The 23,693-nt window shown below is 39.6% G+C and overlaps 1 protein-coding gene across 4 annotated transcripts in view; it reads left to right on the forward strand.

Annotated features, from left to right (window-relative positions):
- Positions 1 to 23,651, forward strand: part of myripb (myosin VIIA and Rab interacting protein b) — a 117,171-nt gene extending 93,520 nt beyond the window's left edge. Inside the window, exons 5-18 of one of the 4 annotated variants that reach the window (XM_067578444.1) lie at positions 3,700 to 3,786; positions 4,544 to 4,641; positions 4,917 to 4,997; positions 5,689 to 5,850; positions 7,937 to 8,105; positions 9,251 to 9,777; positions 10,668 to 10,817; positions 11,094 to 11,888; positions 12,214 to 12,276; positions 15,781 to 15,972; positions 16,082 to 16,243; positions 16,509 to 16,598; positions 16,818 to 16,878; positions 20,997 to 23,651. In XM_067578444.1, the coding sequence (XP_067434545.1) occupies positions 3,700 to 3,786; positions 4,544 to 4,641; positions 4,917 to 4,997; positions 5,689 to 5,850; positions 7,937 to 8,105; positions 9,251 to 9,777; positions 10,668 to 10,817; positions 11,094 to 11,888; positions 12,214 to 12,276; positions 15,781 to 15,972; positions 16,082 to 16,243; positions 16,509 to 16,598; positions 16,818 to 16,878; positions 20,997 to 21,040 (2,681 nt within the window). In that variant the 3' untranslated portion in view covers positions 21,041 to 23,651. The remainder of the gene's footprint in view (positions 1 to 3,699; positions 3,787 to 4,543; positions 4,642 to 4,916; positions 4,998 to 5,688; positions 5,851 to 7,936; positions 8,106 to 9,250; positions 9,778 to 10,667; positions 10,818 to 11,093; positions 11,889 to 12,213; positions 12,277 to 15,780; positions 15,973 to 16,081; positions 16,244 to 16,508; positions 16,599 to 16,817; positions 16,879 to 20,996) is intronic. The other 3 variants (XM_067578445.1, XM_067578446.1, XM_067578447.1) reach the window with 3 other exon arrangements.
- Positions 23,652 to 23,693: the final 42 nt, after the last annotated feature.

Raw genomic sequence — 23,693 nt, forward strand, 5'->3', positions numbered from 1 at the left:
AAAATGCTGTGAGACACATAATTAAACCACGTTTATTCATGCATGGTGTCCATAATATCACATGTGACCAGTGGTGGAAGAAGAATTTGTCTACTCAAAGGTCCCCTCCAGACATGTATTAAGACATATAAAATGACTCTGCTTGGAACAATGTGTGTCTAATATGGTTTTTCCACAAAAAAATGAATAATTACCACTTTAAAATTCTTAAAATGGCATCTACTCCTCCCTCATTAAAAATACCAGAATCTATAAATATATAAATATATTTCATTTTAGAAGTTTAACTGATGGATACAAGATGTCTCCTACTTCACTGTAAAGTCCAATCTCATTGTTTGTGCACTAGAGGGTTCAAGTTTCCACATCACACTTGTGTAAGTTGAATATTAGACCAGGATCAGCTTCAAAACTGTGTCACAAATTATGCTCATAGGCCCATCCTTAAAAATCTGTTTTTCAATGAGCTCAGATAAACTTCCCTCTTTCAGCAGTTGAATGTAAAAACAGCCTTCAAGTGTCAAACCCTGCACATACATCATTCTGCACAGTGAAGCTCAAACATCCAACTGTGGGAACAAGAAGAAAAACATATTTTTGAGTGGAGGGGGACATTAAAAAAACTTTTAAAATCAGCAAAGCTAAGTTTCCTTTCCCCTTTCAGTATTCATTTACATATTTTATATCTGATGGCTATTATTGATGCGTTAACATGTCAGCAGCATTTTAATGTTGTAGCTGGTTGAGTTGGAACTCATTTTGGCACTTTATATACTGGCGGGTATATATCTGTAATGATCCATTATATTTCATGAGCGTGTTTTATTTATGAAATTTTCATTCTGCAAAGTAGAATTGGTAGTAACTATAGCCTTCAAATAAATGTGGTATAAAAAGTTTAAAATGTGCCTCTGAAATGTTGTGGAGTAAAAATATAAACTATTGATAGTAAGTTGGAGTTGATGTATTGACCAGACTGATATAGTATATTGGAAGTTATTAGCTCAGATGTATCAGTATTTGTGTGTGTGTGTGTGTGTGTGTGTGTGTCGGCCAATAAATAACAAGAAATTAGAGAAATGCCAAAAATATGTTGGAGGTAGTTTAGAAGCAGTGTTGTCTCCACCACAGAGCACAACAAGTTAACAAATATGTTTATGTTTCGTGTTATGTTAAAATACCTAAAAATTATACTGCAGAAATCCACTTAGTTACTTTCCATCACTGCATCAGACAAATTAATGAAGGCAATACAGTAATAAAATGCTCTTCAGTCCCAGTAGACAGTAACACATACCAGATCAATTTCCTTGCTTGTCCAAGATAAACACAAGAATGCCACATAAGAAAGCATCCTGCTGGCTGCATCCGTATGACTGACAGATTGACAGAACTGGCTTATTCTTTTTGCAAATCGCCAAGTTCTGCTGACAAGCTGTTGTTTCAAAGGTTAGTGTTGGGATGCAAACAGTACCGAGCTGTGTGCTGTGAGTCTGCAGTTGGCGTGGGATGAAGTGTCATGGTGCACAGTCCTCAGAGGGTCTATTAGTCTATTTATTTCTGTATTAGCTTCCCTATTTGTCTGTGAGCGTGTGTGTGTGTGTGTTGCGTTACCTGCCTGCCTGTCAATGTGTGATTCTTGCGAGGCAGCTCACTTTCCCTGACAGCAGTCCTTTTGTGTCTACATTGTCCTGAGCTGCAGCAGGTAATTTCCCCACCTATTGTCCCTTTTCACACTGCCAGAAACTATAATTCAGGTCTAACCAAGCGAGAACAGTACAGCTCTGTTGAACGCAACTTCAGTCAGAGTGAGACAACTCTGGGAGTGTGAAGGACGGCTGGAGTGTGTAATGGTTTGGAGACTTGTTACACCCGTGCTGTGACTGGGAGGACTGGGCCCGTAAGTGGAAATACACAGCATGGGCGGCATGAAATCAAATACACACTCCTTCAGGGTGAGGTGACTGTAAAGGCAGCTGTTGCCTGTAGTTAGATGGGTAGAGAAACATCAAAGATTGTCTTTTCTGGTTGAGTTACAGCATGTCAAAGTGAAGTAATGTAAGGGTTTGTGATTGCCGGCTGTATGCTTACAGGCTCTGCACTAAAACGTTGTAGTGATTTGACAAACAGCAGTTCGTTTTGCAGTAAAGCTGGAATAGTATAACATATCTGACAGCTGGCTGTGTTACTGCTGCTGTCAAGGGGGGAAAAAAAGAAATGCCAGCTTCTTAGATTCTGATGTATTTGTTTTTTGAATGCCTGGCCTTGCATTTTTATGGATTGTGGTCTCATTAAACCCTTTCTGAAATCATTTTATGAAGTAACATGCTGATATTTGCACAATATATGTATTTTAGCAAGTCACACACTGGTGGGAGAGTTCTCATCCAGTGGCAACACTTCGGCGCGGAAGAGTGATGGCTGTGTAACGGCGGGTTGTTTTCTTGGCTGTGTTGCTGTTAGCTATGGCAGAGATTGGTGAGTGGCTCTGGCTCCTTGAAGGCAGGCTTCACCAAACCACCGGCAGCATTCGAATGTCTCTGTGCATTCAGCCAGAAACTCTAAACAGAAGCAGGAACAGGACGCTGCTGACTAGATTAGTGGCTGAGGCGAGGAGACAGGCCAAGGATGGGTGTCATGGAGTTTGGTTGTTTTTGTATTTTGTCAGCAGCAGGGGCTGAAGCTTTAGAGCAAAAGCTTGGTTGCGTTTTGGCTCCGGTTAGTGGATGTTCCTGTGTTTTGTCTGGAGCTGGGTTTGAGGATGATTATGGTATGGCAGTTAGGAGGTGAGATGTGTCTGGAGCTTACTTCCCTTCTTCCAATAGCATTATATTCTACCTTGGTGGTCTGGTGGATGCCTCTCCTATGCTGGCTGACACTTTGTCTTCTTAATAAGATGCACATCCATGTACACTGTCTTCACTTTTACAGCCTGGCTGTTGAGAAGGCCACAATAAACGGGAATCACAGGAGAGATATCTAACATGAATCAATGGGCCACAAAGGGAGTATGTGGTTTTCAAAGGCGGGAATGTTGTAACCGCTACACCTTCTCTGGGTATTTCACCATCTCCACTTTACTCTCAATCTCTCCCTCTGCTCTTTAAGTAGGCCTGTCTAAGAATTATAATCACAAAATTTCCATTTAGGTCACACGAATGTCCCTTTGCTAGAACTGTAGATTCTGCAGTTTGTCTGAGGGGAAGTGTTTACGTAAATATAGCAGCACTAATTCTTTTGAGACTTGGCCTGAATGAGCTGTACAGAAAATGTACAAAAACATTACTGGTTATGTGCACTGAGAATATGCCTGTGATAAGTGCAAGTGTGTGATTTGTTTGAAAGTCAAAGAGAATTATCAGATGAATTGTCACTTTCTTTCAACTGTCATTTTGTTTCTTTTTTTTTTGTTGTTGTTGTTATTGTTGATGTTTTTTTATGCCAGAGGGAAAAAGCATGAAGAAGAACACAATACAACTGACAGAATGACAAAATGGAGTTGACTAGTTGACAAGAGTACAAAAAGGGGTTTTAGTGGCTTTGTATGCAGGGTAACCTACTTATAATGTTGCAACAGTGCAAATGAAAGTATGCCGCTACGTTATTATATGGTATGATATGAGCAGAGTATTTGCATGTTTGTGACAGGCGACAGAGTGACAGCTCTTATCTCTCTCTTTCTCTCTCTCTCTTTATCAGAAAGTAGCGTTCACGAGGGAAGCACCGGCAACGACAATGATGGCAGCGTCTGTGGCAGTGACTCTGCCTTCTACAAACAGAGTGAAGGTGAGAGATGCGGTGGTGGTGATGAACATGCGGCATTTTGAGGCAGTGCAGATGGGTAATTTCAGCCACGATTATAATCGACATTATCTTTGCCACTTTACAGTTGTTTCTTGTAGCTTTATTGATTTTTTTTTTCCACCACTTGTCCCTTTTTTTTCCCATTTTCTGAAAAGGTTGAGCTTTTATGTTTATTGCTCATTAATTGTTCCCTTAACAAATAGAGGCCATTCTGTAAAGGGCATGTGTGAGGGGTGAAGTACATCAGAGCTACGCTGCACTAAAATGAGCTGAAACACAGAGCGACAGTCGTCTTTTAAACATTAAACTGCCTTCTCGCACAAATGTACACACACACACACTAAATTATGCCCTCCTACACACTACACACAACCCTTTTAGATGCCATTTACATGCACACGCCGTCATACACAAGTACACAACAACCAAATAGTCCCAATATAACAGTAACGCTAACATAATTTATTTTCTGATAATTATGAGTTGTTTATGCAATGATCAAGATCTGCCATTTCGATAATGGCAGCTCTTGAGAGGCCAACAAACAAACAAACACTCTCTATGTGTGTGTGTGTGTGTGTGGGATCTATGTTTTCATTTTGACTGTGTTTAAATGGACCACATGGACAGAAAAACTGGTCTTTTACAGTTTGGTTCAATTATGGGTAAAAGATAGGGGGAAGTTTGTGCGTTAGGGGATGTTTGGATGTTTATGTGTGTTTCATGTGTGTTATATCAGGACACAGTATGGCAGAGACGCTCACAGTCGCCTTGCGTGTCGCTGAGGAGGCTATAGAGGAAGCCATCGCTAAGGCAGAGGAGTTCAGTGACAGCTTGGTGAGACAGCCCTCCGCTCCCTCTTCTTCCTCTCCTTTTTTCCTTTTTTTTGTGCTTTTCTATTTCTTCTCTGCTCTTCACTCCCCAATTTCTATCCCCGCTTCCTCTGTCATGGCCTCTTACTTCACCTCTCCTCGCCTCCCTCTCGGTCTCAGTATCAGCGGGATGCAGTCATGGTTTTTGGCTAAGGCGTCTGCACAGACTGGTAATTCGCAGTCACTTTGAATAAATGTGTGTGTGTGCGTGTGTGTGTGTGTGTGTGTGTGTGTGTGCAGGAGAAGCAGAATGAGGCTCGGTATCTGCGGGACCACAAAGAGGAGCTCATAGAGGAACTTGCTACAACTATTGTACAAAAAGTAGGTTGGGTAAGAGTGCGTTATACATGATTATTTTTCAGAATCATGTATAGTTAACCTAATTCAAAAGTTAATGCACACTGGAAAAATGAAGATGTCTTTAACTTAGGTCTTTACCTTGACAGAATGACTGACAGTAGACCATCAAAATTTTAATCAAAAGCTTTTGCGTTGTCATTACATTTTGGTGAAGAGATAGCTCAAGAACATTGAAATGTAAATGAACATGACTGCAGTTCGTTGCCTCTTTTGAAACTGGTATTACAGAACAGTTTGAGAAAGGGGCAGAAAGGCTTTGAAAATAATACCAGTACGTTAAAATTCATATGACAATTGCTTTAATTTTTTTTAAAAATGGAGACACAGTTGTTTGATTGCTTTTCAGTTTTAATTAACATTTGTTGGCCATTTAGTCTGTGGAATTAAAAAAAAAAGGATTTATTTTTATCTTCACTTTGAGGTTGTCAGTGCATAATATTACATGGAAATTTAAGTGGGAGCTGGATTATTGATTATAAAGTTATAACAAATTATTCATGGCTAAGTGTAAGAATAAAAAGCTGTCGTGGGATTGCATATTACGTTTCCAATTTGCATTTATTATTATTTTCATTATTTCTTTAAATGCCATATGCTTACATTTCTCACAGTTTATATACTCTGATCTTCTTCCTTCTACTTTCCTTCTCAGATCATCCAGAGGAGGAAGCGTTCAGAGATGCAAACAGAGTATGACTTTGTCTGGCCTCAGCCTCAGTCCCTAATCCAGTCCAGTGAACCACCCTCCCCTTCACAGCCTCAAGCTTCTTCACAAGGACCACAGGATCCCCTCAAGACTTCCTACTCCCTCTGGGTCAGTAAGCGCTGTCAGCAGCAAAGAATAAATGTCAAAGTCAATCCTCCACATGATGTATGTGGCCTCCCTGATGCCTCTTTCAAACCATTTGTTCTTTGTTTTCAGACTGTGAACACATTATCATCAATATTTTCCTGCTGAGTCTTCACCAGAAGGATTTGCTTCTCTATTGTGCAACATGTGTCTAAAGAAGGGTGGTTTGTTTTTTCTAGTACACAGGCTCCTCATTTTGGAGCACATACAGTAAAATTCTCCTCTATCTGTGTTCTGATGTGGAGTCCTCCGGGTGGACCGGCTGTTGTCTCAGTGTCTTTGCCAAGTTTCAAAAACACGAAAATGTTGTTTTTGGCAGAAAATCACTTTCACTTTTCTGTAACACTGTGTCACATGTGAGAGGAGGATGTTGTCCCATTTTGCATTCAATTCTCTTTCTTTTCCTGCTGTCGTCTTTGGATCATGTAGTTGTTGTAGCGAAATCGACTGGTCAAGAGTCTGACTTGCTTGAAATTAGGCACACTTAATCCTTGTAATATTCCCAGGATTAGGGTATTCTCCAAAAATCAGCATGATCTGGGTTTTGATGCGGTTTCAGATCCAGCTGCAGATTAAACATGTAAAAATAATTTTTAATATTGAAATAACTAATTAGACTTGGCAGAGATATGCCTTCTTTGAGTTTTATCATTAGTTTCCTTTGAACAAGGGGAAACATAGACCACCAAGCAACAAAACAGACCCACAGCTGCATGTCTAATAGCTCTTTTTCCACTGTTTTGAAATATTTTATAGCAGATTTTCTCCTTAAGTAGGCAGAGGCAAAGCATGAAAATGTGATTTGAGCCAAGCATGAATTAATTCTGATTGATATGTGAGAGTGGACCAAAGATGACAGTTTACCTGTTCAGTATTCTGATGTTAAACCCTCTCCAGCTCACATGTAATAGCATTGGTTCAATAAATGTGCCAGGTTGGTGAGAAGTACACACCATACAACACACTCATTACGCAGACACCCAGAGATATACAGTTACACACACACACACAATCAGCAGTACACACACACACACACCTGGCAGTGGTTCACGCTACTCGTCAGCAGGGACTGGTGGAGATTTGTCATCATCCCACGTGTGAGCGAAGCATCAAAGCTGCGCTCCCCAGGCCTCTCCGTTCTGCTTCCCGCTGTTTCACTCAGCGAAAATCAAAGTCCTGTGAAATACGCAGGGATCTCCCTTAACTACTCAGCCTGCCATGGGGCTGGCTCAGTTTATCAGCTCTCTGCAAAAACAATACTGTACATGCAAATACACACTTTCATGACTCTGTCATGCCTGAATGTTATCCCTCTAATTCCCCACAGCCCCACACTGTATCTATGAACCTGTACCAGTGTTTCCTAAAGCTATAATTAGGAGAACAAACCCTTGAAGAGCTAACCTTTAACTTGTGTGTCAAAAGACAACTTTAAACTTGTGATGTTGCCTTTATATAAAACACATTGACTGAACTGCCCTGTAGTGTAAAAATGTAAAAGATTATGGACATTTTCTGCGCAACTTAACCCTTTTTAGATGCAAGATTGGCAAAATTCTTTTATTTTTGGAGAATTTGGGAGAATCTCTCATTCATTGTCATTGTAAAGACATTTTATGGATCTCAATTAAGATAGTGGCACATGATCTCTTTTTGTTTATCTGTCTGTCTCACACAGCCTCTCCTCTCTGGCTAGTAATTCAGTTGTTTTCTAGCTCCACCTGCTGATGGGAATTTTGAGGTGCGCAGATTTCTGCCAGCACAGGAAGGAGACTAGCCAGCTGGACCAATTGCTCTCCTTTTATATTATGTTGTTACTCTATGTGGATATTATATATGACTGTTCCTGAGCACTGTGCAGCTGCTTCTGTCCAAGCAGCTAGATTAAAAGTCTGTTTAAAGGGGCCTCTCAGAGTCAAGTGAACAGTCTGACAATTATTTTAAAAAGTTGACACTAATTTTCTACACTTCTCTGGCTGAGCCTGTTGTCTGACCTGTTCCAGCATTTTATTGCTCACATTTGTGTTCCTTTACCTGTGTGTGCTTGCAGCGGTCACGCTCAGCCTTCTCCCTCACCAGTGACGACTCCCCAGATAAAGGTCCAGAGGACGAGGGTGCCGGGGCGGGCAGTGGCTTGCAGGAGTACGCCTCTCTGAAGAGGGAGCCCAAGGCCACGTCTCTACCCAGCTGGAAGAGTGTGGATCGCCTGGACAACTCCAGTAACTACTTTTTGAATTTTTTTTACAGCTGCTAATGTGAATTCATTCTCCTAAGCATTTGATGTGGGGATATGTAGTTGGATGGATTAAAAATGTTTGTCTTGATAGCTATTTACAATATGGTATAATATTTTTAAAATGTGTAAAGGAAAGTTGTATGTCTTCTCCCTCTCAAATTAGTTATATTCACAGTAGTTATCCCAGTGATTAAGACGATGACAAGACTGACTGTGGTTGTGTCATATTTTACATTTACCTGCAATTTATCCAACTCTTACTAGCTTTCTTTACTTTGCACTTAAATGTGATACTTCACGTTTTAATGTTTTTTTGCCACTGTGAAAATGTATCAAAATTTGGTTTCATTGTAACTGACTGATATGAAGGGAATCACAGCTGCTGTTCTTCTTTAATGAGGAGACTAAAGCATTTTTTCTGTTTCTGTGTTTGATACTGGAGAGTGGAGTATCACTTCAATCCATTGTTGAACGGTTAAAGGTGCAATATGTAAGAATTATGTAAGAATTTTAGTTTTCTTAATTAACTAAAATTGTCAACAGAATGTGAAGAAATAACAGTTTTGATGTTATGTCAAAGACGTGTATGTATTGTGTTGCGGAGATATCTACTGAAGTTAGCATGCTAACCAGCTAGCCCCAGCACGTCTTCTCTCATAAAACCACTTGTACCTCAAGAATCACCTCTTGAGGTACAAGTGAGTTACTGTAGCATCCAGTCTGCCCTCAGTCCAACATGAGAGGAAGAAGTAGCACTTTCTCTTCTAGGTTAGATTTATTAAAGTAAATGTTAACTCAGCATTAGCCCTAAATTCATATTGCTATCATACTTAGTCAAAGTCCTAGTTACCTAGTTTGCTAGCTAACAGAGAAGTGATAACACACTTGATTTGGCGCTGATGTAATGTCAACTTTCTGGTGATACGCTGCCCCCCATTAGTTTGGAGTGTTGAGTATGAATTTTCGTATTGCATGCAATCTTGTATTGATTGCAAAAATTCTGTCTATTACCCTGATGTTTCACACTCTTGCATCTGCACACAGCTCAATGAAGTGCAGGTGGAAATAAGATGAAAAAGACTTTGTTTTACTAACTTAACTTTCTGCTCTCTGGTCATGTTCATCCAGGTGCGTCCTCAGTTCTTCAGAGCCCAGACGGTAACTGGATTGCTCTGCACAGCTCCCAGCTGTCTCGGCCCAGCCTGCTAACCAAGAGGAAGAGCCTGGTGTTCAGCGTGTTGGAAAAGGAGTCCGGTGTCGTCTCAGCTTACGACGAAATGGGGTCCAACTCTGAGGAGGACGATGAGGGTGGCTGGGGAGCAGCGTTGCGACAATTCCGACGCAAACTGTCTGATGAGACTTACTACACAGACTCGCAGCATGACCCAGAGTGGACGTACACCCAGCACCTCCCCATCACTTCACCGTCCTCTGGCCAATACACCAACACAGAGACTCTCAACTCAGACTCTGAGGCCTCGTCTGTGCTTTCTGCATGTCCTCGGAAACCGCCCCACAACCTGCTGAGGAAGAAAGGACCTCCGGACACACACCTACACCCTCACCACCAGCCCCTATACCACCAACACCATCACCAGAACTTCCCTCCGTATCCACTTGTCTCAGAGTCACTGGATGTGAACTTTAACCCTAAGGTGATTTGTCTTAACATTGTCACTTTGGATATTCTACAACACATAGTCTGATGTAAATTTTGTCTTAATCATTATTAGATGAAATGACTTTACACAGAAAATGTGACTTATCATGTGACTGATTGAAAATAGATTATATCTACATAAATAAGTAAAGAACATGTGAAAAGACAATGAATTTACAATAGAATATGTTTTTTTCTAGGCAGTGCTGGCAAATGTATTCACATTCTTTACTTAAGTAAAAGTACCAATACAGCAATGTACTATAAAAATACAAAATCCTGCATCTTAATTAAGTATTATCAGCAAAATGTACTCAAAATATCAAAGTAAAACTATTTCTACTGCAGAAAATGGCCCCTGTAAGTGATATATTATTATATATTACATTATGGATTGTTAATACTTATGCATCAGTGTATAAGCAGCATTTGTAGCTGATTGATGTGGAGCTAGTTTAACTACTTTTTATAAAGTTAGGTAAGTTTACTGTAATGGTTCCCAACCTGAGGGTTGGACCTCCTCCAAAGGTTCACAAGATAAATCTGAGAGGTTGTGAGATGATTAATGGAAGAGGAAAGAAACTGCCACTAGAAACTGCTATTTTACAAGAAGTCACAAGCCAAAAATGTTGGGAACCAATGGTTTATTTTTAACAATGTATTGTATTTTATAAGCTTATCATATCTTTTTTCATGGAAAATCTTAAAGTGTAAAGTAGTAACTACAACTGTAGTGACAAATGTAGTGGAGTAAAAAGTACAATATTTCCCTCTGAAATGTAGTGAAGAAGAAGAAGTAGTATCAAATGGAAATACTCAAGTAAAGTACTGGTGCTCAAAATGCTATTTAAGTACAGTACTTTAGTAAATATACTCTGTTTCTAGGTGATGGGAGACAGCAGTGAGGCAGAGGAGAGGCAGAGTGACCCCGTCAGAAGATCGCGGCGACGCAGGAAAAGCAAGAGAGAGTCGTCATCAGAGCAGAGCAGACCAGCTGGCCAAAACCATGCACAGTCCCTTTACCCCTTGGTACAGGTAAAATATCACTCCTGTAGTTGATTATTAATAGTAACTGAATTGAAATTCCCACCATGTCAGTGAAAATGTTTACAGTATATGTGGTTGTAAAATATTATTTAACCATTGGGAGGCAGCACATTACAATTCTGTTATCGTTAATGCTCCTCAGGCTCTATAATCTCTTCAGCAATTGTGTCTTTTTGCTAAATGAAAGCCTTTTTTTTTCGCTGGATATTTTCTGATTATTTGTTCTTTTTTGTGTGTATTCTTGTCCCTCTTTGTCCACTCAAGGAGAACAGTGGTTTTCTACTCAATGCCCTGCTGAAGAGGGGTTTAAGTGAGGAACATCCAATACCTGACACTTTGCCAATGGCCACAGCTGCAACGGACGCCTTCAAATTAGATGCCATGACACCCGAGCCAGAAGACTTGGAGACAGTGGCCCCAAATTCAGCGGCTCCCAGCCCCCCTCAGCCCCACTCTCTGGGTCCGGGGCCCCAGCACTCGCTCAGCAGCTCGGGGAATGGATCAGGCTCTGGAGACCCTCTGGAGGAGGAACTGCGATCCAGACTCAGAGAGCTGGTCAGCCGTGCCAACAGCAAAGACAGCAGCTCATCTGAAGAGGACTTTGCAAAGTGGCCTGCAGACAAACAGACAGATAAAGAAAGTGACAGACAGAGAGAGAAGACGAAGCTGAGAGACGTAGAAAGAGAAAGGCAGAGGGCGAGTGACAGATTAAGAGCCAGCAGTAAGGAAAGAGAAAAAGGAAGTGAAACAGTGGAACAAGTGAACGGACAAGAGATGACAAGACGTGAGAAACTAATAAAGAGTCCATCGCTGAGTGAAGAGGGAAGAGTTAGGGAGAGGAGGTTAGAGAAAGGAGTAGAGAGTTTGGAAGACAAAGTAGATGACCAGGGGCAAAAGAGAGGAGACAGAAGAGAGGGGAACAGACAAAGTAAGAGGCAACATAAAAGAGATGTGGAGAAGGAAGCAGGACAGAAAGGAGGAGGATGGAGGAGTGGATCCAGCGCAAGTTCTCCTGCAGTTACGCCTTCTTCCCAGGAGGGAGTGCTGTCTGACAACCAGGTAAGGGGGAGAGAAGAACGTGAGGCAGATTTATTTGTTTTCACCGCTTATATTCTACTTCTGTCGCTGCCCCGCTAGAGCTGTACTGTCTGTCTGTCTGCCTTTTGATAAATTTATTTTCCAAAAACTCCTCAACCACCTACTTTCCTCTCTTATCCATGTATTTATGTGACAAACACTTGTTGCTCATCCTGTGCTTTCCCTCTTTCTCTGTGCTCCACTTCTCCCTTTGTTCGGCTGGCCTGTGTGTTTCTTTGTGTGTGTGTGTGTGTGTGTGTGTGTGTGTGTGTGTGTGTGTGTGTGTATGTTTGTATGTGTGTGTCAGGAGCAACAGAATGACTTGGAGCAACAGCAGAGGCTTCATTTGCTCTCCTCTCTCTTACAGCAGGTGAGACATCAGCTAGAAAGCAAAAGGCATCTTATCTTGCGCAGGATGCAATGCTTTGAAACACATCTGTCCTGACTAAATGCACAGTAATGCATCTACTTAATACGTGACAGTTGTGTTGAAATGGGGTATCCAATAGCACTTCTGTTGATGGTATGTTTTTCTTATTTCTAAAAAATAAGGTAGACATGTGACATTGAGAGTGCAGCTAAAATAGTTTGTGGTAGCAGAAAAGCTAAATACAAGTGGAAACATTATACCTCAGTCTCTCAAAATCAGATAGCAAGGTCTTCTTTGTAGAATCACCATTTTGCAGTGGTTTTCGAGAATCATACAGGAAAACATCCATCATAGAGGTGCTGCAAATACAATTTTTTTTTCATTAATAAAAGGCTCAAAAGGTCAGACTGCAACATAGCCACGAGCCTGGTGGTGTTTTGCAAAAATAGCATTTTTTGCTCTTCACAATGTGAACAGCTCCAACCAGTTAGCCTTTCTTCTCTGGAAGTTGTTAAAAGGCATAACTAGTATCTGAAAAATAAGTACATACAGCATACAACAAGAATGAGATCTGATATTAAGAGACAAATGACATCCTGTTATAATTTAACAGATGAGCTGTATTCGATTTCCATACTACATACTAATCCTAAGCATGTTTGTCGTTTTCCTTTCCTTACAAATGTCAGTATGCAGACTAAATCTGCTTGATTTTGAGTGTGCTGTTGTACTGTACACTAGTATGCACAATGCAACGCACAAAGGAAGTAGAGGAACTACTGACAGCTGGATATGCTGGAAAACAAAAAAGAAGTGTTAAATCTTTGGAAAAAGAATATTTTGTTTCCTCAGTGTGAGCTTTAATTGGCAGGGACAGAGTGATTGATATTTGTTAGCTTACATATTGAATTATTACTGTGAACAAGTACTGTAACAAGTACTAACTGTAAAACTGTAAGACACATTGTAAATTCATGAACATATAGACATGTCAAAACCATAATGAAGTGACATAGATAGACACACACACACACACAGAGCCCTGGACGTTCACTTTTGAAATCACCTCCTGTACTACTGGTGTTACATGTGAAGCGTGTGGGTCGATGTTGTGTCATTAGCCAGTCTCATTATAAGGGCTCCTATGAGTAATGCTCATCTCTCACAATGTGTATGACACATCTACAAATGTGATCTATTTCTGATGGTTTTCACAGCTCCCTTTTGAAACCCAAGTTGGACTGCTCAGTTTGATGTGAATCGGGGAAAAAAACATGTCACAGTGACAGTGATATTTGTGTCTTTTTGTTCTTTCTTTTGTATTTACATCAAATGTACAGATTATTTTAAAAAAAAAACAAAAAAAACCTTGTCATTTAAAACTCCTTCACATTGTCTGGCTCACTGCTGATGAATTAATTAACATTTAATTCATGACAATCAAGTATATAAATAAACATCACAACAGTTCCATATATATTATATATACATAGATGCTGGATACTTGTCCAATCAGAGGAGCACAAAAATAAGGTCAGTTGGTGAATGAAATACCCTTAGAAAACGTACACAATGCCCTCCAGGCAATCTATAAAGAAGGCCTTTGTCTTTAAAATTATCAATAAAACATCATACAATACATTTTTTGAAAAAGATGAGAAAACTGCCAATTTGAACATGAACATGTGTGCATGTAATACTGGCACTTTGGCACAAGATTTTATTGACTGTAGAAGACATAATGTATATATGTCAGACTGTTTGATCTGTTTCTTTGGAGTGGATGAGAACATCAAAGTCTCAACAAGCATCCATTTCTCCATCGACCAGCTCAAGTCAATATCTCAGAGCATCCACGCAGCTCAGTCTTTTTAAGATCACTGAATGGTGATTTTTTAAAGAGATAAGAGGTTCACTGTGCTGCCTCTCATCTCTCACCTAATACTGTCTCTCGTCTCAACCAAAGTGCTGCCTCTCATCCGTTTTCCTTCCCTACCTGCCTCTCCCGTCACCGGCTAAAACTCTGCATTTCAGACTGTCACACTGTCTGTCTGTCTATCTTAGGGGGATCAATACGCCTCCAATCCTACTGATCAAAGCTTCAGCCAGTGATTCATTCATTATTGAATTATATCTGTCTCTCTTCACCATGCCTTCCGCTTCTTACACAGTTTTTTCATCTATTCGATAAAAAAAAAAAAAAAACAACACTTTGCTTGCTTTCTTTACCAGGCATCTTAATGGCTAAATTATTATTTGTCACAGACAGCTTGAATTTGGAAACAAGCTTGGATTTTGGGATGAACAAGCTGCTCCAGTTACTAGAGACACTGACCAGTAAACACAATGACAAACTGTTTATTAAAAATGTTTTTTCAGTTGTCTGTCAATGGCATTTTGATATGGTGGCAAGTCTGCCAACAGGTTTGCCCGGCCATTCATAAATTAATTACCTCAGCTTGTGACATTTAACTAAGAATGTTGAAGCTCTTCTACTTTTTAAAACTGAAAGGTCCAAAACTGATTATTTTTCAACAGCATGTTAATTTATTTTTGGGGTATTTCCTGTACTCGACATACAATCTTGGATAAAGTCTTTATAGCACTGTAATCACATACAATATATATATATTTTAATTGATAGCTAAATTACTGATTCCTCAGCGGCACACCCAATCGTCATAATTTCTATCCTGGAGATAATCATACATCTCTTTTTTTGAAAATGAGCTGCACAGTAATAGGAGAGATTCTGTCCACTGCAACATCTTTTAACCATTCAAAGGCTAAAAAACAAAAGATCAATCACTCCTCCAGCTTTGTCTTGAAACACGCTTTGTTTCCTTTCCTCCTCTTTTTCTTTCTTCTTCCACCTCCTGATTGCTCTTCCCAGGTCAAGCATGTGTGTGAGGAAAAAGTGTGACAAATATGTGTCACCTGCATAATATTCTTTTACAGATTTTTGCAGCATGAGCAAGGGTCTGAAGTGCTGATAAATCACAAATCGTTCAACGGGTTAAACCACATTGAGTTTATTTGCTTTCCATTCATTTTACAATAATGATTTTGAAATGTTTTTTCCTATGCTAATGATTTTATAATGTCCCAAAATTGTGATTGCATAATTGCCTTTTGTTACATCCCCTTGCTAGCAGAATGAAACATATTTTTTCATCATTATGCTACATTAGGCACTCAGTTTGTCATCAATGTGATGTTTGCAGATTTTATTTAGCTACATGCCTCAGAATTTTCCCTACTCATGCATTAAGCTCCTAACATATGTTAAAGGGTTTCTCAGTTCAACACTGAAACTGATTTTGTGTTGCTATTTTTCACAATTTTTATTCATAAAAATGTATTTTGGATGAATGTTTTTTATATATTCCTTTTCATCATTTTTATTCATAAATATATTTTGTAAGTTAAGTCAAATTAAGCCTTTCAGAATGTATTATTTTGATCACTGACTTCTGTACTGTTTGTGTGTTTTTTTAAATGAAGCAGAAGTACTCGGCTGCATCTCTCTGCAGCATCACCACCGAGGTGCTGAAGGTTTTGAACGCCACAGAGGAGCTGATTGGCGAGGCAGGAGGTGACAGCTACACCCCGTCTGAGTCCATCAGTGCTTCCCCTATCTCCAGCAGCTCTGAGACCCGCAGGCTGGATCAGAGGCTTACCAAGATGGAGGAGAATGTAAGATAGAGAGCACCGTAGCCCCTGAAAGTTTTAACTTTCAATGACAAAAGTTATGTTGAAATCATCCTAAGAGGAACTAAATGTCTGGGTGTGTTTCTCCATGCAGGTGTACCTGGCTGCTGGTGCTGTGTATGGCCTTGAGGGGGCACTGGGGGACTTGGAGCATTGTGCCCGCAGTATTAGCAGTGATACCACAGACACAGAGCTGGCTTTCCTGGAAGACCAGGTGGCCACCGCGGCTGCTCAGGTCCAGCAGTCTGAACTACAGGTACTGGAGAAAGATTTGTAACTCTCCACACACTTGTCCTGCTCATCAGCATCTGTTTTGTTCTTCAGTTGTCTATGAGCCAAACAGCACCCCGAATCCCAAACTTTTCTTCCAGCTCACACACACTGTTGATTTTGTGAACAATGAGTTCATTTTCAAGCCATTTATTGTAAAATCTGGGGGTGATGTTACATGCTGCAACCAAATCAGGTGTTGGACTAAAGTGTAAATTAGGCACATCTAGCATTCTCCTTTCTCCTTTCAGATATCAAACATTGAGGCCAGGATATCAGCTCTGAAAACAGCTGGGTTGAATGTGACTGTCTGCAATCGTTTCTGCAAGTCCAAGCCAAAGGTACCTTAAGGCACACAGCCATACACACTTTTTTACCTGTAGGTCACCTATATTGTCTAGTGAAGCCAAATATCTTTGTCTGGTTGTGTATGCTAACATTTTATCATAATGTATGGGTATGATAAGTAACTGAAGGTAACTGGCCTGATACTGAAAGTGAGAAAATGTAACATCTTTAAGTGTTTGTGGTCTGTTGACTTATCAACACTCTCATTACAGCCTCAAACCCTGGACTCATCACGCCATCAGAGGAGGAAGCTGCCAGCCCCTCCACTGAAAGGTACCAAACAATATTATTAATTCAGAAAAAACAAATCTTGTGTACTACTACATTCTGTCATGGCACAGGTAGTACCACTAAAATGATTTGTTGTCAGATCTAGAGGATTTAATTTCCACTAAGCCTTACAGCTGTGCCAGCTATTAACAAGCCACAAAATACATTGAGCACAGCTCAGGCTAACAAACAGAAACTAATGTTATCGTTCATTGTTACAGTCTCAACAAAAGAGTTTTTTGCTAACAGCAGCACGCCACTCTCAAGCGCTTGTATCTCTACTCTCCGTCTTCTCTCCGTCTGCCTTGTGACAGGCTCATATTAGATAAGACCCACCCTCTTGATGTTTGGAAACCAATCAAAATGACAACCATGAGCTTGACAGTACACACATGAAAACCAAGTGTATGCTGAAAATTAATACAAGGAAAAAAATGATAAACTAGACAAATACACTTCTAAATAACCATTAAAATTAAAAATGAACATTTCAGTTTTTTAGCACTGCTCTGTCTGGCCTTTAGTCTTAAATTAAAACTAAAATTGAAAACTCCCAAAATGATACACACAAGCTGATTTAGCAAAAACTCCATGGTTAGAATTAGTAAAGTAATCAGCATTGAAGCAAAATTAACTCAAATAGTAACAAGTTCAAGATGCAGATTCACTCCAAATGTATTTTCTTGAGACACACCATATATCTTCCATTAAATTAGACAAACTACAGTGATGGAAATTATTTTCAATCATTACTGAATAACATAATCACTTGACATTTTTAATAATTCCAAGCCCAATATTGATATCTGTTGAAATGGGGAAAAAATGACATTTAAATCTGTAGTAGCAGACTAAATGATCCAAGCTCTTGAAGGTTGTTACTGCTGTGATGTTGTACCCACATTTTACTACTTATCAGTCATCAGTGGGTTTAACAGAAGTGATGTGAGTGTCTTAACCTATACCTTATCAATCCATACTCTCCTGACCACAGACACTGCTTAACAGCCTTGTACGCACACACTCTTTCTGTGAGTCAGAGAGAAACTGAGACAGCTAGAGATGGAGAGTGATACAGAAACAAGGGGACACTCTCATTCACCTTGTTCTTTGTCCTAAAAGAAAAGATCAGGGGCTGAATGGATGCAAAAGTGAATACATCTGCTAGAAAGGGACTAAGTAACTGAAAAGCTCCATTAGATGTAAAGAAGCCAAATGGAAACACGCAGTACAGGAGGATAAGGCTGTTTTATCAACCAACAAGAAGTCGGTTCCTTTTCATGTCAGTGAATGGCTCTCTTTTTTTTCTGTTGGGGCTTTCTTTATTTTCTATTTGTCTCGTTTTTTCTTCACCAGCATCCACACAATAGCTCTGATTCAGGGTGGCTTTTTAGCACAGCTCGAAAGACATAGAGCATACAGGACAATGGGCTAAAATCAGTGACCAAGACACGTAATCATATCTTTTTTTTTTTTTTTTTTTTTTTCTTTTTAAACTTTGTTTATTGGGTTTTGCAAGAACATACAATTGTGTCATCAGAGCATCAGGTATCAGGTATATATTCCCTTTATAAAAAGACATTATAAAAAAGTGACAATTGACATATTGCTAAACACCAAAACAGCTTACAAAGACTAAAATAACACAACCATAAACAAACACAAATAAAAATACAAAAAAACCCATCAGTCAGCCAATAGTAAACCATGTCAGTAATAGACACTAATAGTCAGTACAGCAGCATATCACCCACGCCACAACAAACACAATATTGATGCCTCTCCAAACCACAAAAGTTGCATCAATCAGGAATGAGTGGGAAATTTATCCTCTTAACGAATTGGAAGAATGGACTCCATATTTTCACAAATTTAATTGGAGGAGCCACTTAATAAAAGTCTGATTTTTTTTTCCCATTCTAAGAAAATAAAGGATGTCTATTATCCAGTGCAGTTCTAGCCAGTAGGGTGCCAAAACCTAAGACATCTTTTTTGGATGTTGAGAGGGAAGGCAACAAGTAGAAAATCCCAAATAATGCACTGAGAGAATTTGGTTCTACTTTTTCCCCATTTATCTCTGAAAATCTCTCTTTATCTCTGAAAATCTCTTTCCAATAATTATGTAGGGATGGACAAAGCCAAAACATGTGTGTGAGGTTTGCAGGAGATTGCTGACACCTATCACAGGCTGGTGATACACCGTCACAATCAAGCCTTAGTGTAGTAGGTACGGTGTACCACTTTACATTGAATAAGACCATGTCTTGCATAAATAGAAGATTTGTGTACCCGTTCTAAAATTTCTGTCCAAACTTCCTCTGGTATACTTCTCTCAGATGCTCCTCCCAAAGGGTCTTTATAGAGTTTGATGACTGGACGTAAAAGATTAATTTGGTTTGTGGATTAAATTGAGCCTTTCAGAGTTGGGATTGGTATCAGGAAACCATCTAAATTTGAATAATTAGGTAGGTTGGGAAACATGGGGGAATGTGTTATGGGCAAAGCTACAGACCTGTGAATATCTGAAAAAAATGTTGCCTGGGAAGTAAAACTGTCCAAGTCCAACTCTGTCCAAGAGTTGCTGAAAGAATGCAAAAACATTATCAACATACCAGTATTTAAAAGTATTGATACCAAGATTTGACCACATGAAGAAAACTCTCTGCTAGAGAAGGAGGAAGACATGATTATAAGCTAGTGGGGCATAGGTAGAAAATGAATATAGACCAAAATAGCACTTAAACTGAACCCAGATCCTAAGAGAGGTTTTAACAATCACATTCTTAGTATAGGGAGAAGTGGAAGAGTGACTGGAGAGTGTACTAGAGCCATCAGTGATACAGGTTTGGTGGAGTTTGCCTCTACAACCAGACAGGTCAGGGGAGGTTCAAAGACCTCATATTGAAGCCATTATTTGAAAATCCTGATATTGGCAGCTCAGTAATAAAACATGAGGTTTGATAAAACCATCCGTCCAAGTGGCTTAGGCCTTTGCAAGTATTGTTTACGCAGCCTAGGATCCTTCTTATTCCAGATAAACTCCAAGATCAGGCTATCCACAGTACGGAAGAATGTCTGAGGGGGGAAAAGTGGTATGCATTGGAACAAGTAGGAGCACCATGGAACAATATTCATTTTAACAGAATTGACTCATGCAACTAAAGATAGATTGAGCACAGACCAGCATTCACAGTCTTCTCAGATTCAGGTCAACGGGGGTGGGGGGGGTGGGGGCAAAGTTAGCCTTGTAAAGGTCTTCAAATTTGTATGCAACATGGACTCCAAGATATGTAAAGCTATGTTGGGCAATTTCAAAGGGTAGGTTGCGTAGAGGGTATTTCTTAGCAGCTGTATTAATAGGAAATACCTCACTTTTGTTTAAGTTCAATTTGTATCCAGATATCAGACCAAATGATTGAAGAGTGGCAAGGGCAGCAGGGACAGAGACAGGCAGGTTGGAAATGTACAAAAGGAGGTCATCTGCGTAAAGGGAGACCTGCAACTATATACCACTTCTAAGTATGCCTGTAATATGGGTTAGAAACGCTATCGAAAGGGGTTCAATGGCAATTACAAATAATAATGGACTCAAAGGACAAACCTTGTAGAGCAATAAAGTGAAAATACTCAGATTGAATATTATTTTCCTGACTGAGGTTTGCAGAAAAGAATAGAGCAGCTTAAAAAAGGTAGTATAAAAAAGTATAAAAAAGGTAAATCCATTCCACTCTATCAAATGCCTTCTCAGTGTCTAAAGATATTAAAGCCTCATGGGTATTAGAGGTGGAGACATTGTAGATTGTATTGAACAGACGTCTAAGGTTGAAGGAATGCCTGTTAGAGTGTAGTGCCAACAGCTTTGACAACATTTTAAAGTCAATGTTCGGCAAATTATTGGGCAGTAGGAGGTGCAGGCTAGGGGATCTTTGCCTTTTTTCAAGAGGAGGGAAACGGAGGCTTGAGTAAGAGTGTAAGTGTCCTTTTCAGTCCATCATAGGCTCTAAATTTATGGCTCGGAAGACGGTCTTGACATTTGAGATAAAACTCAGTTGAATCAGATGTTACGGCTTGTCTCTTTATGGATGCTACTTTTGTTCAGTGCCGTCATTTTTGCATTTCAGATAAGTTGGAGCCAGAGCAGCAGGTGAAAGTCTTTCGTCCGTAGTGACAGTCAGCAGCACAACGAGTCCCTCAGGGCCACTTCAGAGCCCCAGGGACGGGGGGCCCCTCTCATCCAGTGCCTTGACCCAGCGTCCACCTCCAGCTCCAGGCCAAGCAGGAGCCAACACCTGCCCTGTGCAACCCACATAGCACTCAGCCCTCAGCCAGGCACAGCACCGCGTCAGTCAAATGCCTCACAGATGCCTCACTCCCTTCTTTCCTTTCTCACCCTGAAGACACTACCTGCTTTTCCCTTTTCCAGTTGATCCTCAAATATCTTTTTCTCGCCATGCATACAAAAGGTCAAGCAAGGATGACTCGACAGCCGGTGTCTCTGCCTTAAAATCTGCAAAACACTCCTTATGACCCCAAACTCAAAAAGAATATCTGTACAGACAAAAAAAACTGTCATGTCTTTTTTCTATCTGTTTGCAAGAGTATTGTGATTTAATGTACAATGAAGATGTGTGGAAAAATCATGTGAAACTTTCTGTAATTCAGTGTCCCAAAAAGAGGCTGAGCCGTGTTTTATACTGCATCTTCGTCTCTCCAAATGAAATGTCGTGAGGAATCTTTATCATACTGTAAGCCCCTTCAGAGCTTTTATGAATGATTGTCAGTTTTCACACACACATACACACAGCTATCAGATGGTAATCCTCATTTTGGGGGATGATTGTACCTTTTGACATTTTAACCATTTTAGAATTCATGCACTAAATTACCAGAAAATAGTGTTTAGATGTGTATCAAAATGTGTTTGTCCTTCTTGCCTTCCACTAAAATTGCTAGATGGCAATAATGGAACACAAAGCACATTTGATCATTTGTGAACAGATTGAAACAAACTAGTTACAGGAAATATAGGTTTTGTAATTTTACAAGGCTTTATTGCTGAGAGTTAGATGAAAAGATTGACACCAGTGGTATCAATCTCCTCATCTAACTCTCAAGAAAAAGTGAATAAGGATATTTCCCACAGTGTTTCTTTAATTAAATGCCAACTGTAATGATATTTAACTGGGGAAGTGCTCTCCTATTTATTCAAAAAAATAAAATGCTGATAAGAACTGATCAGCAGTCACACATATACACTCACTACAGCCTTAATATGGAAGCTACATTGAAATTAATTAAACATGAGGTTTGAATAAGTCTGAATGTCAGACCCAACATAAACCTTGATAGGTCTGATATTCAGGTTTTCTCTGAGAGTGATTTCATTTTTTTATTTAAAGAAACACAAGCCATCCCCTCATGCAGTATTCTTCAACCCAAAGTCATTTTTCTTCCTCTCTGTCATTTTCTTCGTTTACTTTCAAACTTTGTGGCCTTTTATTTGAGCGAAAGGTATTCTCATGTTTCCCCCTTCGCTGGGTCATGTCAGAACTTTTGTGTTGCATTCAGAAAATCTTGTAAAGATTTTTACATATTGAAGTCTAATGGGCTAAATAACAAAATACCATGAAACCATGATTTTGTTACGAGCAATTTATTTTTGTACTTACTGAACGTTTTTATGCAATATCGCTAAAATAGGTACTATTGCAAATTAAAGGCTTTATTCTCTCCTCAAAGGAGCCCTCCTCAATCGGTCCCGTCAAACTCTCTCATGTGATGACTCAAAGTGCTTTCAGTGTATGCCTGCATTTACCATTTGATATTCTGCCAGTAATGAAGATGGTAAATGTTACAAAAACACGGCATTTTTGGAGTGGCTAGAACGATTCATACTGTATTTGTACTACTTTAACACTAGATTTGAGAATACTGCCTTTCATTTTTGGGTTATTTTACTTTACTCTGTGACCACTTACATCAGTCAGAATATCCGTTAGCCATGCACATGCTTGTCCAAGCTTTTGCTTGATGATTGGGCTACAGTTTAAGAGTAGGGCGGGATTTCCTGATGGACTAATTGAACTGAAAGGTGTGATGATCTTCTGTATGAATGCTCTGCCCCTTCTACCAGTGACCTTTTCATCCCAGCCTTTCACATCTCTGGTTTTGCACACTGACCCCGTTCCTTTGTCAATCTTGAGGTGTTGATGTATAAAAGCATGTTTCTGGTTTTATCAAATCGATGTACAAATGCCCATGAGAAGCACAGCTACAAGGGTCCAATCATCAGTGTCCTGTATTTTTCTAATGTAAAAAAAAAAAATACTATCTCATCTCAGAATTTGTTAATATATGTATATGTGTGAAAAGATGGATATGATATAGAATAATGTGTGTATTGACCAATCATAGTTGACCGATCTTTCAGTGTTGTGTGCAAGAGACTGTGTAAAATTGTCATGACTTGTAAGGCTGGATTCACACAGGACGTCTAATTTAATACTGTAACTGTGTCCCAGATACAGTCTCAGAAATGATGAGATATTCACACAGAGCTAAAAACAAATATCACTTTGTTCCTGTTTAAATCCAGTGTGAGTGACTATGATGAGGTTCACTGTGCACAACTCCACAGGTGGGCCATTCACTTTTATGTGCAATTGTTTGTTGCAATCCATATGACATGTTGGGGAAAATATTAACAAGCAAAAAATACAGATTCTCTATGTGCCACAGTACTCTGAGAGAAAAAAATGTATTATGAAATGAATAAAATTTGCAAACATAAAACAAGCTAACTCTTTTGAAAGAAAGTG

Source organism: Thunnus thynnus, chromosome 21, assembly GCF_963924715.1.
Source record: "Thunnus thynnus chromosome 21, fThuThy2.1, whole genome shotgun sequence".
In the NCBI taxonomy this organism is placed as follows: domain Eukaryota; kingdom Metazoa; phylum Chordata; class Actinopteri; order Scombriformes; family Scombridae; genus Thunnus; species Thunnus thynnus.